Raw genomic sequence first — 16,962 nt, 5'->3', positions numbered from 1 at the left:
TCAAATGTCGAACTTTGTCCTTTGCACACTCTGATTAGTCTATATGGACGACGTTCCACTTCCGGGATTGCTTTCGGATGTCTGTCACCTTCCTCTGCAGCGCTGTGGAGGAAGGTCTGGCAATGCGAGACTACACTGTGATCAATTCTGACTCATTTGTTCTGTGCAGCGAATCAACTTTATCCAACATTTCATGGCTTTTAGACGAACCATTTCTCTACTGGTGTGTACTAATCCAGTTCTCACTTCTCTCTCTTTGTTGATCAAACAAAACTAAAATTTCAAAGGATTGATCCAAGCACCCTTATAGTAATATTTCTGTTTATTTACATCAAATGTAAACATTCAACTCTTAACATGAATGTAAGTGTAGTAAAAGGCATGTTTCACTGGTATAAAACACAGAATGTAAACTCTTGGCAACCTTGCATGTGAATGCTGAGAAGGAAACATGACTGGGGAGCTCCTTATGAATGTAAAACTCTAGTTCTTCCAGGAATGTGCCGTTTCTGGCAATGCAAAAAGTTCTCTGCAGATAATGCAACGACATGATTCTGAGTCTGATTTGGTTAAAATAGAAAAAACCTTCTTATAACCTACATTGACTACAATTATCACAAAATACATTTATGTAATTCAAGCGGTAATCGTGGCTCAGACTGACTCTGAGCTTAGTTTTCACTAATTTTTCATCAAGCTGGAAACACTGTAAGAACCCCTGCAATTGTTTAGAAACGCTGGCACAAAAGTCAAGCAATTAAGCAGCAAATTCTGGAAAAATAATAATAATAATAATTAAAAAAAAAAACTATTTATTGATAAAGATGCTGGTCATTTACCCTGGCTTAACCCTTCACAGTATCCTAAAGCATTACAATACATCAAGTTGCTTTTTTGCCTACACTGTATTTACAATGTGTCACAAAAATATAGAGAAAAAGTTATTTGTGGTTACATGATAATACGGTTGAGTGGTTTTGGTTTGTGGAGCACCCAAAATACTCAAGTTATTATGATGTAATTACTGCATTATTACACAAAAAAGCAACTTCACATTATAGTACCTCTTACAGTATTACCTGACTGCTTACTAGGTAAGAAACGCTCAAAGTACAGAACATGAAAACCATAATGAAATGAATGATAAAAGAAAGCTTAAGGACTCTGCAGAGAACTGAGATAGATGGTGGTTAAAAGTTGAATCAGTCCCACTCGATACCAAGAAGCTCACAGCTGACGTCCCACAGTCTCCTCGCGGTCTCCTCATTTCGTCCCTGTGGGGCTACGAAGGCGGGGGCGCAGTCACTGAAATGAAAGGAGAGGGAAATTTAATAAAAGATTATTACATAAGGGCTAATGATGCTGAGTGGGAGTCATCCCTCCGGTTGCAGTGAACTCATTTCTCTTCAGTGGTGGAAGAAGTATTGCGATCGTTTACTGAGTAAGTTAGTTACCTAGTAAAAGTACTAATACCACACTGTAAAAATACTCAGTTACAAAAAGTCCTGCATTGAAAATGTTACTTAAAGGTCCAATGTGTAGGAATTTCTCCCAATCTAGCGTTGAGATCATATATCGCAATCAACTCTCTCGCAACACGCAGTTCAAAGTACGTATTACAGCTAAGGTAGCCTTCACGCTTCAAAAAGCCGGTCTCTTGCTCTTTTCAATATCCTTTTTCTTTTTCTGAGCAAAGAAGAAGAAGACGACTCCTGTTCCTGAAATTTGGATTTTGAATACATGTGGTCCTCCATGTTTCCTTCTTCAAGCTGGCCCGGGAAGCTACGATACCCGTTAGCAGCAGTAGCAGCACCTGTGAGTTTAGCATGTGACAGCGAAAACGTGACAGGTAGAGCAGTATGTCCTGTATGTCCCTTACCGGCTAACGTATTTCAAGATGGCGCATGAATATGGAGCGTCTACCCCAGTTCATGCAAACGCAAATGTAAAATTTCAAGCCAAAAGGAATACTTGGAATTGATGGTGGTGGTAAATATTCATGAAAAAGGACAAGTTTGTGAACGGGCAACACCGATTTTGATAATGAACGACAAAAGACGTTACACACTGGACCTTTAAGGAAAAGTATGTAAGTATCATCAGGAAAATGTACTTAAAGTATTAAAAGTAAAAGAAGTCAATGCAGAAACATCCTCACAATACAGAAAACGATCCAAACAGTTCTGTCAATCAACCAAGTGTTTAATGGTCTAATAATTTCAGCTGGACTTGTAGGCCATCATATTGTTGGGTAGTTTAATTTATAATAAAACATAGTATTTTATATATGTGTTTGTGTGCAAAAATCCTAATCTGTAAAGTAACTAAAGCTGTCAGATGAATGTAGTGGAGTAAAAAGTACAATATTTCTCTCTGAAATGTAGCGGAGTAGAAGTAGAAAGTGGCATGGAAAGAGAAGACTCAAGTGAAGTACAGTAATTGAGTCAATGTACTTAGTTACATTCCACCACTGTTTCTCTTTGCCGTTGAGCATGATAATAAAGTTTAGTATCAAAGTATTTTATCAGTTTTTTTTGTCTGGAAGGTCAGACCCAGGCAGACACAAGGAACTTTCTACTGGTCGTTCTTTCTACTGTACATTCACATGTTTCTCTTCTTATCTACAGCTCGTATATCTCATCATTGAATTTACAATTTTTAGTTTGTATATTGTGTTCTAAATGTTATTGTTGATTTATTTTCTGTAATGTATGCTAAATTGAAAATGAGGGCTTATCCTCAATTGTACCCGAGAACTAATTAAAGATTGATGATGATGATGATGATGATATCATATCGGGAGCAGCCAAGTTGTTAGACCGCCATCAGTAGCCCAGAACAGACAAAGCCAACACCACCTCTTAAGAGGGCCTTTTGTGGGTTTTTTTGTACCCTGAAGGCCACCGTACGTTCTAATACATGCTTGGAAAAGGGAGGGGTATTCAGTTGGTTGCAATCTACAACCTCACCGCTAGATGCCACTAAATCCTACACACTGCTCCTTCAACTTCTAGATCAGGGGTCAGCAACCTTAGGCACGCGGTAGCTCAACCATTGGCACGCTAGCAATACGTGTAACGAGAGACCAAATGACCTCTTTCAATGCCATTGGCAGGAGCACAGACTAGTATCTGCGGTAGTTTGATTGACCCCTTCCCTGTCCGCATTATGCAAAACCTACTCTGCCTCTGATTGGCTAGAACTCGTTACCTTCTTCACAGAATGTTACATGAAGGGGGAAAAACAAAATCACTGCCAGAGAGGGCTCGGTAGACGATTGCAGGCTTAATGCTGATATGGCACACTGATTAACAAGAACATTTTAAAAAGGCACTTCATATTAAAAAGGTTGCTGACCCCTGCTCTAGATGGAACAAAATGACAAGAAACGAATCATAAATGATGTAAAAGGCAAAAGTACGGCTGTTGAAGACTTTTTTTTTTTTTTTTTTTATTTGCCTTATTTAATTCATAATTATGTTCAGACATCATGCATTTTCTGTTGTGTTTTATGATGATAATGAATGGAAATACCTCGTGTTTAGGTTTTGTCATTTTGTTTGTCACGTGGTGACACCAGTACATGATAAAATAACATTAAAAAGGACAAACTGTCTAATGGCAAAACTATGTTGGAGCTATTGATGTCATTAAAGATGGAAAAGTTTTAACAGTTAAACGGTTAAAAAGGCTGTACTCGATATTCAGAAAAAAGTGGACTGGGACACTGACGCACAAGGCCCTCACATGCACCAACATGCATGCGCAAAGAACAGAAATGCTCCGATTACAACACACACCGAGGGAGTGGGACTTCATTCTCTGCTCAGGACGCCATTTCTCAACTATATCTTTACATAAAATCACACACAAGCTTTGTGAAAATAGTTGTTGACTGCTATAGTAATGTTCTGAATGTCGAGTTCACCCCCTTTTAATAATTCCCTAAGAGAATAACAAATGGGCAGACTTGCATCCAGAACCCATTTCCGATGCCCAGTTCTTTGAAGGGAACCAAACTCGTTGTGGCCTACCTGAAGTGTTTCCCAGAGATTGAGTGCAGTTCCTCTGCCACAGCACAGTAGATGCTGGTCTGTGCTCCTTCCCGCGGGGTTTTTAGGAACGTGGAGAAGACGGTGAAAAATATCGTCATGAGAGTCGAGTGTCTGGTCAGGTCAGAGTTCACCGTCCCGGGGTGGACCGAGTTCACGGTCACATTGGTACCTGTGAGGACAACAAGAGTTGAGTAAGCATTAGTCTATATATCGACAACGTTCCAATTACGGGATTGTTAAGGTGCTGCCGGAAATTCCGACAGATGTGCCTCTTTTTAGGCCGGATGTCCGCTACCTTCGGCTTTCTTTGCGTTGGCGTTCTAAACTCTGGTGGATGTGTGAGGACTCTGGTTAACTGCTCCTCAGATCTCTGCGGGGTAAATCCAGACAGCTAGCTAGACTATCTGTCCAATCTGAGTTTTCTGTTGCACGACTACACTACACATGTTCCACCAAAACAAGTTCCTTCCCGAGGCTATTTTGCAGAGACGCCGTCATTGTGTCCAGGGCTTGTGATTGGTTTAAAGAAATGCCAATAAACCAGAGCATGTTTTTCTCCTATCCCAGAATGCTGTGTGGGCTAGCCAAACCCTCAAGGACTTAGTAAGCATTGGTGGTTCAGTGGTAGAATTCTCGCCTGCCACGCGGGGGCCAGTCGTGTATAGGTGGAAGCCAGTGACAGCCAATGAAGTTGCAGCATTATTAACACTGTCCAAGGTGCTGAACAAGTGGAGTTTTTTTCCTGCATATTTAATCATTATTATCTGGACGCAGGTTCGAATCCCAGTTGGGGCAATGTCTGTCATGCATTGTTAAAGATAAATAGGTATTTATTAGTATTTTTTTTTTTTATCTTTAGTCAAGTAAATACCTTAAACAAAACCTGATATACTAAAAGTATATAATGACACTGTTGTATCAGGCCCGGGTTCGATTCCCGGCCAATGCAACACCGTTTTGGGTGGCTGTGACTCAGAGGTAGAGTAGTTGAGCCCTCAACCACAAGATTGTCGGTTCGATCCCAGGCTCCTCGGTCCACATGTCAAAAGCAAGACACTGAACCCCGTGTTGCTCCCAGGACGCTGTATGCTGCTGCCCACTGTTCCTAATGCTTAGGATGGGTTAAATGCAGTCACTAAATTTCACTACATCGTACTGTAAGATTGTATGTGACAAATAATACATTTTATTCTAAAAAGGGCACTATGGGCGACATTCTTTCCTCTTTCTAGCAGCATCGGGCTGATAATTATTATAAAGTAGTCCGAAATTGAGGTCAAGTTAAGCGCCCTAATGCTTTTTTTATTTTTCATTACCTGACATTTTAGGCAAAAAGACGTATTCTCCTGTGGAATTTAACATGTTACTATCTCCTGTATCTAAATACTTTTGCTTACAAAATGCAGAAAGTAGAGGCACGCCATCTGTGTTTTTTCTTTTTTCAATATTGGTCAAATGCAATGGGTGTCTCATTTTAGGGCAGAGCTTTTAATTTACTTTTATGCTATTACATTTTATGAACTTTTGTGCACTACATGGTTTTAAAAACACCAATATAACAAAAACACAAAGGCTGGTTCAGACCAGTTGCTCTTATCCTTAATCAGCTCTCTTTTACAACTCTGTTTGCCAGAGCCGTCCATTATCTGTGTTGTGTGTTTGTTTACCTTTGAGTCTACGCGCAAACTCTCTGGCAAAGAGCACGTTGGCCAGTTTACTCTGGCAGTACGCCAATCCACTGTTGTAGCTTCCCTGGCTGTGGAGGTCATGGAAACGAATCCAGCCGAAGTTGTGAGCCAGAGACGAGACCACCACGATCCGGGCCGGCGCGCTGCGCTTCAGCAGCCCGATCAGCAGCGACGTCAACAGGAAGTGCCCTGCCAGAAGTAAGAGACCCAAACAGTCAGCGCTGAACACACAAAACAAATTCAGATCCTGTCAACTAGGGCTGGGCAATATATCGACGTTATATCGATATCGTGATATGAGACTAGATATCGTCTCCCATTTTGGATATCGTAATGTGGCATAATTGTTGTTGTTTTTTGGATCAACTTTTTATTATTTTTATATTTTTGAACATACAGAACAAACACCCTCTCCCAGCCCCGACCCTCTGCGGTCTCGAGGAAATCAAAACAAACTTGCCTAGTCACTCTCCTCTAATTCTTGTGATGCTGAGGTCATTAGGTCTTTTCCTGGTTTTAAAGGCTGCATTACAGTAAAGTGATGTCATTTTCTCAACTTACCAGACTGTTGTAACTGTTCTATTATTTGCCTTTAACCACTTAGTCATTATATTCACATTGTTGGTGATTATTTCCCTAAAATCTAATTGTGAAAATATAAGTAAGCACCAATAGTCAACCCTACAATATTGTTGCAGTATCCATATCGAGGTATTTGGTCAATAATATCGTGGTATTTGATTTTCTCCATATCGCCCAGCCCTACTGTTAACCAAGAATTAATAAAGTGTAAACCTACTTCAACTTCATTTTATCTTGCATTTTATAGCTAAAATTGTTAACATTTCCCATATAAATTGACAGTTGGTTACAGTAAGTAGACAGATGTGAGTGAAAAACAGGATAAAACTATTACAAAAATATAAGGAACTTGTTCACAGCAATGGATTCTTGTCCTAATGTTATCATTCAATGTTATAATTAACCACATTTTAATTGCCACTAAATAACTGTCATGATCCAAAAGCCGATTCAGTAAAAATTACACCCTGAATTATGCTTATGAAATTTCTATCTAAAACTACACTGGAATGACTAGCGTGTATGTCCTTGCATTTAGAGTGAAATAAAATATTAGGAGCCTTAACATCAGTCAATTAACCTTGACTAGGCTGATTAACTGTGCCTGAAAAATTATAATCCAACAGACCAGACGAATCCATCATTTTCTCCGTTATGTTGTCATCCTGTTTACGGTTTGATTTATAAATAGATGTGAGTAAATGTCAGCGCGGTCTCACCCAGGTGATTGACTCCGATGTGCATCTCAAAGCCGTCAATAGTTTTTGTGTAGGGGCACATCATCACCCCGGCGTTGTTGATAAGGATATGGAGTTGGTTGACCTCTGAAGAAGAGGAGGGGGGAGAAGTGTAGCAGCTGTGATAACTGTTAAACAACAGTCTGCCGTTAGATCGTGACTCTGCATTTACCTCTCAGGAATTTCTGTGCAAAGGCTCGTATAGAACAGGTGTCTGCCAGGTCGAGCTCGTGGACCTCCACTTTTGCTTCAGGATAGGCAGCTCGTATACTGGCCGCAGCCTCCTCTCCTTTGTCCACATCTCGGCAGGCCATGATCACCCGAGCCCCTGTCACGTGACAAACAAGCAGCCGCTAAACTATGAACAAAACAGAACCTGTATTAATTTATAGAAGAGAAGATAGGGGGTGCTTCTGTTGGCTTTTGGTGTGTGAAGCCATTTATTGAAGGAGGTCTCTGGTTCAGGCTTATTGCTCAGTGATGTAGGATAGTATTTGTCAAAGCTTTTGGGGCATTCTTTTTCCCCCTTTTATTAGATCGTGACAGTGGATAGACAGGAAAGGTGGGAGAGAAATGGGGGATGACACGCAGCGAAGGGCCGCAGGTCTCACTGGGTGAGCTAGAGGTCGCCCCTAGTATTTGTCAAAGTTAACCCACATCACTCCTCAAGCAAAGTAGGGCTGGGACGATATGCTTTTGTCCCGATTTGATTCTTTTCCCGATCGATTTGTATCGCGATTTTCATTTGTTGTGATTCTAGAAGCATTGCTATTCGATAGTATTGAGTATTGTGAATTTTCTTTTCCTTCTTTAACAAAAGTAAAAGTAGAATAATACACTTCTAGAGACAATATATCATGAGACATTTCTAAAAACCAATTGTTTTCTAAAAAGAATGCACATTCAGTCAGTCAGTCTGACATTTATTTCATTTGTAAAGATGATGTAGTCGCTGTCAGCGGTACCGTATAAACAGAATATTTAGGTGAATCGTTGCTTAAAAACCCCCCCAAAAAACAATATTGATTCTAGACAACATAATCAATTTTAAAAATCGTCGCAAAAAAAATCAAGATACATACGATTTTCTTTTCTTTTTTCCTCCCACCCCTAAAGCAAAGCATTACTGTTATAACTTGGCAAGATCAACCAATGACTATTAAGTCCAATATTTGTACTGAGGTTTAACATCTTTGGGTGACATTGAGGAGGATAGTGTTGATTTGTTTTAAATATCCTTTAGACTTCCCATGTAATGAAAGCTTTAGGCTTTAAAAAAAAAAAAAAACAACGTTGGCTACGTTGTTGGTGAATTGTCACCAACAACGTAACCAACCAAAAGGGTCTGCTCTAACGGGCAAAGTAACATGAACACAAATATAACCTAGACATTTTGAAAGGTGTTACTAATAACATAAACAACAACAAAAACATTGTCTCTGTTATTATTCAAGTGTCCCAGTAAGTTGTGACTGTGAGCCAGCAGGCTCAATATCAGGACCCTGAAACTGGAGCAGCTCAATGGGAATTCAGCCATCATCCATCGTTATCATTTACACCTCTGCTTTTCCTACTCTAACATGTCAAACGACCTACAGCCAAAAGATTAGGACTGGGCAATGATTTTTTTTATTATTTAGCATGATGTGGTCATGACATCATTTTATGAAATTCTGTTGCACAAATAAGTTATTTCGAGCAAATTGTAATTTCAGATTAAAAACAATTTGCTAACGTTTTTGTTGTATTACACCTGTTAAGAGTTCTGTCTGATCACTGCTCTGAACATCTGTTTGATTGACATTTTGTATGCATTTCCCATGTCGTGTATGTGTATGTGTATATATATATATATATATTATGATATTTCGTTCTTTTGCACAACCCTACAGAGACTACTGTTTTCTCTTGTACTCAAGGGTAGTAATTAGGGATTAGATTAGGGTGTAAAGAGGTGCTATCAGTCACTGTCACTGTCGCTGTGCGTAAAACTAAAAAGTCACCTCGCGTTGCCAGGTCCTGGGCAGTCTCCTTCCCGATCCCTGTGTTGGCCCCAGTGATGAGCACTGTCTTCCCGTCCAGTCTAGCTGGGGACATGCACACTCCTCCTGCTGCATATTTTCTGTTAATACACAATGGCCACTGATTAATACAAGAGCCACTGAACTACAGCGGACAGCTCAATTTGCATGACAAGTAGCCCCTTTTGCAGTCAGTATAAGTGATGTCCTGGTTAGGATTGGACATATGGACAGCCTGGCTTAATTATTCATAGAGAAACTTGGATAATGAACAGTACTGAAGTCGTACGACCCACGCCACTGAGCAGGGCCGCCCCATAACCAATAGATCTGTTGGAGTAATGCATACAAATAGAACTCCTCCTACGCTCAGCCTCCTGATAGGCCCGAGCAGCTCAGATGGAAGACAGTGCAAAAAAAACTCCCACAGCTCCATCATTCTGTTTCATTGATTTTCTGCCTAAATATCAGTCAGCGTCGTGTGAAATAATAGGTGATGGGGGGGGAGAAAAAAGCCTTTAAAATGACAATCAGTTGGGTTAAGTGGGCGGACAGTATTCTATATAATGTAAATGAACCTCATCGTAATAATTACATCAGTGTAATGCAATGCCCTGTCAACCAAGTAACGACCTATCCCTGATGTGCTAAAACACTGGATTTCTATGATAATGAATGGCTGCGTTATTTGCCTGCTTACCTTATATGCGGTGCAAATAAAATCACCAGTAACGTCACCACTCCGAGGCCCGCGACAATTATTAAAAGCACCATCGTACCACGGATGCGCGCTTTTCTGTCTTCTTCCAGCAGAATGCCACTGTTCTGTGGGCAGAACAGCTGATGTCAAAGCATAGAGGGGTGTAGAAGAGCGAAGCAGGGGTGAAAGCTACACCGCGAACGGAATTATGGGATTGTAGTTTTTACATCCTGGCAAAAGAAGAACTGAAGGTGTACCGCACATCTTTAAATTGTTTTTACATTAAAATTGCACCCGTGTTTTTATTTACCGGTTGGTTTTAAAAGGTAAATTGTAGAATAATTTGAATGAGTTTGTTGTATAATATAAATATAATTAGGGAATAAGATTACCTTAAGAAACCGATTAATACAAGTAGCCTACATTTTCATTTTTCTAATAACTTTTACTCTCCATGAACCTTTTTTGACCTAATGATACACATGCTTTTAAGAACAATAACTATTCATTGCTATCAAGAAGAATAAACGCAAGAAAAAAGAAAGCAAGGCTACAATTAGCAAAAAAAAATACATAAATATGTAAATGGTTAAATTTACGTTCGTTAAGTTTACAGACAAAAGAAAATCAAGTTTCTGCTTAAAATTAAATAAAAAAACTCAAAAACTTGAACATATCTATCCATCTAAAAATGAATACACCCATACATGTTTTAGTAAGTGTTATTTTATTTTTAATATTATTAATAATTGTACAATAGTAATACAAACAATTAAGGCGCAATATTGGTTGTACAATTGTCAAAGACGGTTTTGAGGTAAGTAGTAGTTGTAGTATTAGTAGTAGTTGTTATTTGAACTTCATTTCCCAGAATGCGCGGTGAAAGCTACCTGCGTTGTGCCTGAATACAAATGTCAGCGAGTTTTTTTTAAATCGTTTTCATCAGAATTCGGCATCATCTTCGTAAGTTGTATTGCTAAAGGAATGTAATTATTGAGGCTGTTTAATTTCTTGGGTTAAAGAAAAAGAATACCGAAACATGGTTTGATTTTTGTTCTGGAGCTTTAGGCACTGGATCACGAGGTCCATCATGCGGAAGTCCCGGGGATCCTATTATCGTCAAAGCAAAACTAAGTAGCTAGATAAATAACTTACAGTTGTGACTGTAACTAGTGTTTTTTTTACAACGAAAGGCGAATTGGTTCTTCACTAAAAGGCAGCTGGCTACAGTCGATGCAAAAATGTCGTCGGAGGAATTCGAGAAGTTGCAAGAAATCTATAACTCACTGTACGAGGAGCTCAAGCTAATGCCAGAGACCGCTCTGAAAAGCCACGGAGGTAAACAGTTCATGTTGTTGTTTTACCAACAATGTCACAGCTAACTGTGTAACGAACTCACCACAAGATGTTTTCTGGGCTGTGAAACTGGAACTTGTGTTGTATCTACAGAGGAGAGGAAGAGGTTGGTGAGGACCTTCGATGAGAGGCAGGGGGAGGCTGAGGAAGTGGTGAGCACCTGTCTATGTTTTGGAAGTGAAATGTGCTAGCTACGCACTTTAACAACAGCTATTATTATATAGTCTTTACCATTATCGAAGTAAACAGCCTTGGATAAAACAAGCCTGCTTTTACTCACTTGTTTAAAAGCTAGTGGAGTAGAACTTAAACGGTTTAAGTTGTTTTTTCGGCGAAGTATATCGTTATGTAGCCTACACATAACTGTACGAGGAATTTGACTCCGGTTTTAATTTACACGCTGCTCCTAGAACATTTTACAGGAAGACAATATATTTTATATACAGTATGTTAAACATCATTCTGCAAAGTAAATACAGACAATAGCTACACAATAATGTAGGTTTCTTCTGAAATGTAGTGGAGTAAGACGTATCAAGTAGCATAACATGTAAAGGTATACGTGCAGTTTAGTGTCCCAAATTCCCCATACAATGTCCTTAATTAATTATGAACCTGCTAAACCACCTGTGCTACCCTGACACTAACCCTAACCTGTCTCAAGTAAGACCCTCATCATTTGGGACACTCAGTTTTGGGGAAATAATTCGGGACACTAAACTGCACGTAAGCCAAATGTAAATATTCAAGTAAAGTACCTGCAAATTGTACCTTCTGAGTAAAGTTCTTTCCACCACTGGTATTGAAACTAGCTCTCGCTGGTTCCTTTTTGTTCCATCAGTGTACTTTGCATATCACTGTTGTGATATGCAATGTGTTCACAAACACTTGACAGAGAAAGATCTTTCTCTGGAATTACACTATTTTCTTATCTGTCTCCAGTTACAAGGAATGGAAGAAGAGCTACGTGCTGCCCCTTCCTCTTACAGAAATGCAATGAGTACAAAGCTGCGCATGTACCGCAGGGATCTGGGCAAGCTGCAGAGGGACATGAAAAACTCTGCTCCTGGCTTTAGTTCTTATTCCCAGACAGTGGAAGGAAGTCATCGTGCCATCTATTCATCACAAAACCAACAGAGTGTGAGTGTGTGGCTGGGGACTCTTACGAGTATTTTCTTATGTCAGCAGTACATTTTTAAGTCATGATCACGTCATCATTTAAGTGATTTTGGAGTATGGTGCTTGAGCACAGTTACAAGGAAAATGTGAAGGCTGGAAATGTTTCAGCTATCTTAAATATCAGTAGAACATTTCAGTTTGACTCTAAGTCTCAGATTGAAATCAATAAGCTTACATGTCTTTTTGCTGGATGAATGCAGGAAATCAATAAATTAATCATGTAGAAGTTTGAGGACAAAATGTGCACAGTAAGATGGAATTTTTCTGCCAAATAACCTCTGGAATGTATTTTTTATTTTTTTATTTTTTTTATGGATAAAAAAGGAATTTTTAGGATAACAAATGTTTTTGTCCTGTAAATGATTTTTCTTTGCTCTTCTGTCACAACCGGTAAAATGTACCCTGGCTGCCTCTGTCATTTGTGCCCACCTATGCAGACACTCCAGCAGTCCCAGAGAGCTTTGCTACTCCAGGGCACAGACGCTTTGAACAATGCCTCCCAGAGTATTGAACGAAGTCAGCGCATTGCCGCCGAGACGGATCAGATCGGCACAGATATCATCGAGGAGCTAGGAGAGCAGAGGGAACAGTTGGACCGCACCAGAAACCGAGTGAGCAGTTCATTGTAATTATGTTAGTGTATGGGATGAGATAGTGGTGCTGAAATAGTTTTAATGCGTTGAGGGTAGATACTCTATGTTAAAGGTCCCATGGCATGAAAATGTCACTTTATGAGTTTTTTTTTTTTAACATTAATATGCGTTCCCCCAGCCTGCCTATGGTCCCCCAGTGGCTAGAAATGGTGATAGGTGTGAACCGAGCCCTGGGTATCCTGCTCTGCCTTTGAGAAAATGAAAGCTCAGATGGGCCGATCTGGAATCTTCTCCTTATGAGGTCATAAGGAGAAAGGTTACCTCCCCTTTCTCTGCTTTGCCCGCCCAGAGAATTTGGCCCACCCATGAGAGAGAGACATCATGGCTTTGAAACGAGCAAAGTGGCACCTTGCCTTCAGATACAGTATTAGGGGACCACTAAGGCCTATATAAAAGAGACTTCAGATACAGTATTAGGGGACCACTAAGGTCTATATAAAAGAGACTTCAGATACAGTATTAGGGGACCACTAAGGTCTATATAAAAGAGACTTCAGATACAGTATTAGGGGACCACTAAGGTCTATATAAAAGAGACTTCAGATACAGTATTAGGGGACCACTAAGGTCTATATAAAAGAGACTTCAGATACAGTATTAGGGGACCACTAAGGTCTATATAAAAGAGACTTCAGATACAGTATTAGGGGACCACTAAGGCCTATATAAAAGAGACTTCAGATACAGTATTAGGGGACCACTAAGGTCTATATAAAAGAGACTTCAGATACAGTATTAGGGGACCACTAAGGCCTATATAAAAGAGACTTCAGATACAGTATTAGGGGACCACTAAGGCCTATATAAAAGAGACTTCAGATACAGTATTAGGGGACCACTAAGGCCTATATAAAAGAGACTTCAGATACAGTATTAGGGGACCACTAAGGTCTATATAAAAGAGACTTCAGATACAGTATTAGGGGACCACTAAGGCCTATATAAAAGAGACTTCAGATACAGTATTAGGGGACCACTAAGGTCTATATAAAAGAGACTTCAGATACAGTATTAGGGGACCACTAAGGTCTATATAAAAGAGACTTCAGATACAGTATTAGGGGACCACTAAGGTCTATATAAAAGCATCCAAAAAGCACCATGTCATGGGACCTTTAAATATATAAGTCACTTGATTCTGTTTTTTATATTTGATAGAATGTTTGACAGGAGGCCATCATTTATACTTAGTTTAGGGGCAAAACAGGTGGCACAGCTCTGATTTGGGTCAATATGATTTCTATTAGTTAGATTTTTTTTTTACTTCAATATTGGTAGTAGGAAAAAGACAATTTGTTGTTGGTCACACCATTATTTTGTTAAACCTATTATGTCTTTTTATGTATTTTGTAGTTGGTGAATACTGGAGAGAACCTCAGTCGAAGTAGGAAAGTTCTCCGTGCCATGTCGCGGCGGTAAGTGCTACCCCTGAAGAGGCTTTATATTTAAATGATCTTGTTTTTTTATCGATACGAAATGATTGAATGTTAAATATCTTTCTTGAGTTTGATTTACTCTCTGTTCTTTTGTTTGCCTTTCATTGAACGTGAGGTCCTGTTATCTCTGTAGCTCTTAATAGTATGACACAAGTACTGTATCGTACTCCTGTGTACGCTGATTAATGCATTTCTTTTTTTTTTCAGGGCTGCTACCAACGATTATTTTATAATTTTTTTTCAATCTATAAAATGTCAGAATAAAGTCATACAGTAAATGCCTTGTATAATTTTGTCTTCAAATGTCTTGTTTAATTCGACCACCACTCCAAAACCCAAAGATATTCACTTTACGATCATAAATGGGGGAAAAAAAGAAAAGCATTGAATCCTCACATCTGAGAAGATGGAAACAGCAAATGTTTGCCGTCCAAAATGATTAATCGATTATCAAAACAGTCGCCGGTTACTTTTCTGTCTTTCGACTAAACTTTTATCATTAAGTTTACATTTCATTAAAATATGTTTGAGGAGGTGCCCGGATATCTCAGTTGGTAGAGCGGGCGCCGAAATATATATAATTTTCTCCTCGACCCAGCGTGCTCGGGTTCGACTCCGCCCTGCAGCCCTTTGCTGCATGTCATTCCCCCCCCATCTCTCCCCTTTCATTTCTCCAGCTGTCCTGTCAATAAAGGCCTAAAATGCCCAAAATATAATCTTAAAAGAGGAACAATGGCCTCTGCACTGTTCCATTATCTTTAATGTGATTTATTATGTGCCACTGTTCATCACACCCCCAACTGGCCCGTCAGACACCGCCTACCAAGAGTCTGGGTCTGCCGAGGTTTCTTCCTAAAAGGGAGTTTTTCCTCGCCACTGTCGCAATAGCCACTGCTAATGCTTGCTTTTGAGGGAATTACTGTAATTGTTGGGGTTTTGGAATTTATAGAGTGTGGTCTAGACCTACTCTATCTGTAAAGTGTCTCGAGATAACTTATGATTTGATACTATAAATAAATTGAATTGCATATTGTTGACTTTCTTTTCTTTTTGTCTTGTAGGCTCATGACGAACAAGTTGCTGTTAGGTGTCATCATTTTAATGGAGTTGGCCATTCTAGGTGCCGTGGTTTATCTAAAGTTCTTCCGAAAACAGTCTTAAGCTCTGGCTCCAGGGCGTACCCAGACTCTCTACGTCTGTCTCCACTGACTATCCAGTAGCAATAATGCTCCTCTGCTGTATGGAGCCAACTGTTTCTATGAGTGCACATAAGGACAATGAGATGAGTCAGTCTTAAAGTGAACCATGTACTGAGATGGGATTCTGTCCAAGGGCTGATGGAGTTCATTTGGCAGGAATGATGTTGAACCTGTTAATGGACCACACTTAACAGAAACTCCATGCCCAAAACTGTGACTTGAGATTTTAATCAGACTGTTAATGCCAGCGAGGCCCTGCCTGCAGGATGATTTTCTGGACCTGTGCTGGCTGCAACAGACCCCAGAGATGACGTAGGATTTATTCATACCCAAGTACGATCAACTTACTCCCACGTGTAGATTCTCCAGTGACTGTACTTGTGAAATGTTACTGACAGATTGGTGCAACAGTTCTGGGAGGTTGATAAATTCTCAGTATTGGTTCTAAATACAATTGTATTGTGCCATTATCTTTTTTTTTTTTTAATACTAAACAATATTTGATGAAATGGCACCAGTAGAATCTATTTTTGATTCATACCCAGTATCTAAATGGATGTAATGACCTCATGTTTCCAATTCTGAGTACTGAGACCTACAGTTAGACCAGATTTTTCAGTCAGAAATATAAATGAAAAATGGATGCAAACTCTGAATACAAGCAATGTTCTTTTTAATGTCGTCTAATCACTGTATAATACAATTCCCTGTTAGGCTTCAGTATTCCCTATTTGACAGTCTACACCGCATTAAAGTTAATCTTTAACCTCAGCTTGCATTGTATCTAATATTTCCAGGGATAGCAGCCAGACAGGCCAAAGTTAGAAAAACATCTGCTGAGGAGCGACGTCACCAAAACTTGTTAAAGACTAAAGGTCCAGGCCAGGTTAGTGCTTGGTAAACAGCATCTGTTACTATGGAATTAAATCTCAAATAATAGGTGATAAGGTTATTTTTAGTGCTGTTTTTTAGAAGTGGAACATCTGCCACAATGTTTTTCTTCCACATAGGTACCATGCCTTCCTGGTGTGACATTAAGTACAAAAATCTGTTTGGTGACCTGCTTGTGTGGATCAGGGAGAGAGTGGAGCTTGTGGTAAAGGAAGTATGTGATTTTGTTGTTATTGCTTTTATCTGAAATATTGTGTTCACTTTTCCATAAAAAAACGTAACAAATAAGCACATATTTTTTTGTGGTTGCTGTTACTACAGAAGTACTAACGGTAAATACCATGGTTGAATAACCGCATGCAACTACGGTAATCATTAATGTTAATATGATGCAGCAATACTAATAACAATTTATATTAGTCCGAACATTGGCCATTATTTCTTTCATGCACCTGAATCATGTTT

The 16,962-nt window shown here is 39.4% G+C and overlaps 2 protein-coding genes across 4 annotated transcripts; one reads left to right on the top strand and one right to left on the bottom strand.

The window, feature by feature from the left end:
• Positions 1–304: 304 nt before the first annotated feature.
• On the bottom strand, positions 305–11,310 carry rdh12 (retinol dehydrogenase 12). 2 transcript variants are annotated; one of them, XM_039786873.1, is made up of 8 exons: positions 11,183–11,296; positions 9,784–9,908; positions 9,066–9,184; positions 7,235–7,390; positions 7,045–7,149; positions 5,723–5,932; positions 4,035–4,224; positions 305–1,305 (listed from the first exon to the last, which is right to left on the bottom strand). In XM_039786873.1, the coding sequence occupies exons 2-8, from the start codon at positions 9,855–9,857 to the stop codon at positions 1,203–1,205; spliced, it is 957 nt and encodes a 318-aa protein (XP_039642807.1). In that variant the 5' UTR covers positions 9,858–9,908; positions 11,183–11,296; the 3' UTR covers positions 305–1,202. The 2 variants fall into 2 exon arrangements, with proteins under 2 accessions (XP_039642807.1, XP_039642808.1); XM_039786874.1 differs by lacking the exon at positions 9,784–9,908 and having other exon boundaries at positions 11,183–11,310.
• vti1b (vesicle transport through interaction with t-SNAREs 1B) lies at positions 10,822–16,785 on the top strand. Of its 2 annotated transcripts, XR_005637429.1 has the most exons (7): positions 10,822–11,121; positions 11,233–11,291; positions 12,082–12,279; positions 12,756–12,929; positions 14,325–14,386; positions 15,469–16,492; positions 16,617–16,785. XR_005637429.1 is itself a non-coding variant. In XM_039786875.1 (6 exons), the coding sequence occupies exons 1-6, from the start codon at positions 11,025–11,027 to the stop codon at positions 15,566–15,568; spliced, it is 690 nt and encodes a 229-aa protein (XP_039642809.1). In that variant the 5' UTR covers positions 10,822–11,024; the 3' UTR covers positions 15,569–16,785. The 2 variants fall into 2 exon arrangements, 1 of the variants encoding a protein (XP_039642809.1); XM_039786875.1 differs by having other exon boundaries at positions 15,469–16,785.
• Positions 16,786–16,962: the final 177 nt, after the last annotated feature.

This window comes from Perca fluviatilis, chromosome 20, assembly GCF_010015445.1.
Source record: "Perca fluviatilis chromosome 20, GENO_Pfluv_1.0, whole genome shotgun sequence".
Taxonomy (NCBI): Eukaryota; Metazoa; Chordata; class Actinopteri; order Perciformes; family Percidae; genus Perca; species Perca fluviatilis.
Note: the sequence above shows the minus strand (reverse complement) of the source record. Positions and strands in the feature narration are given on the sequence as shown.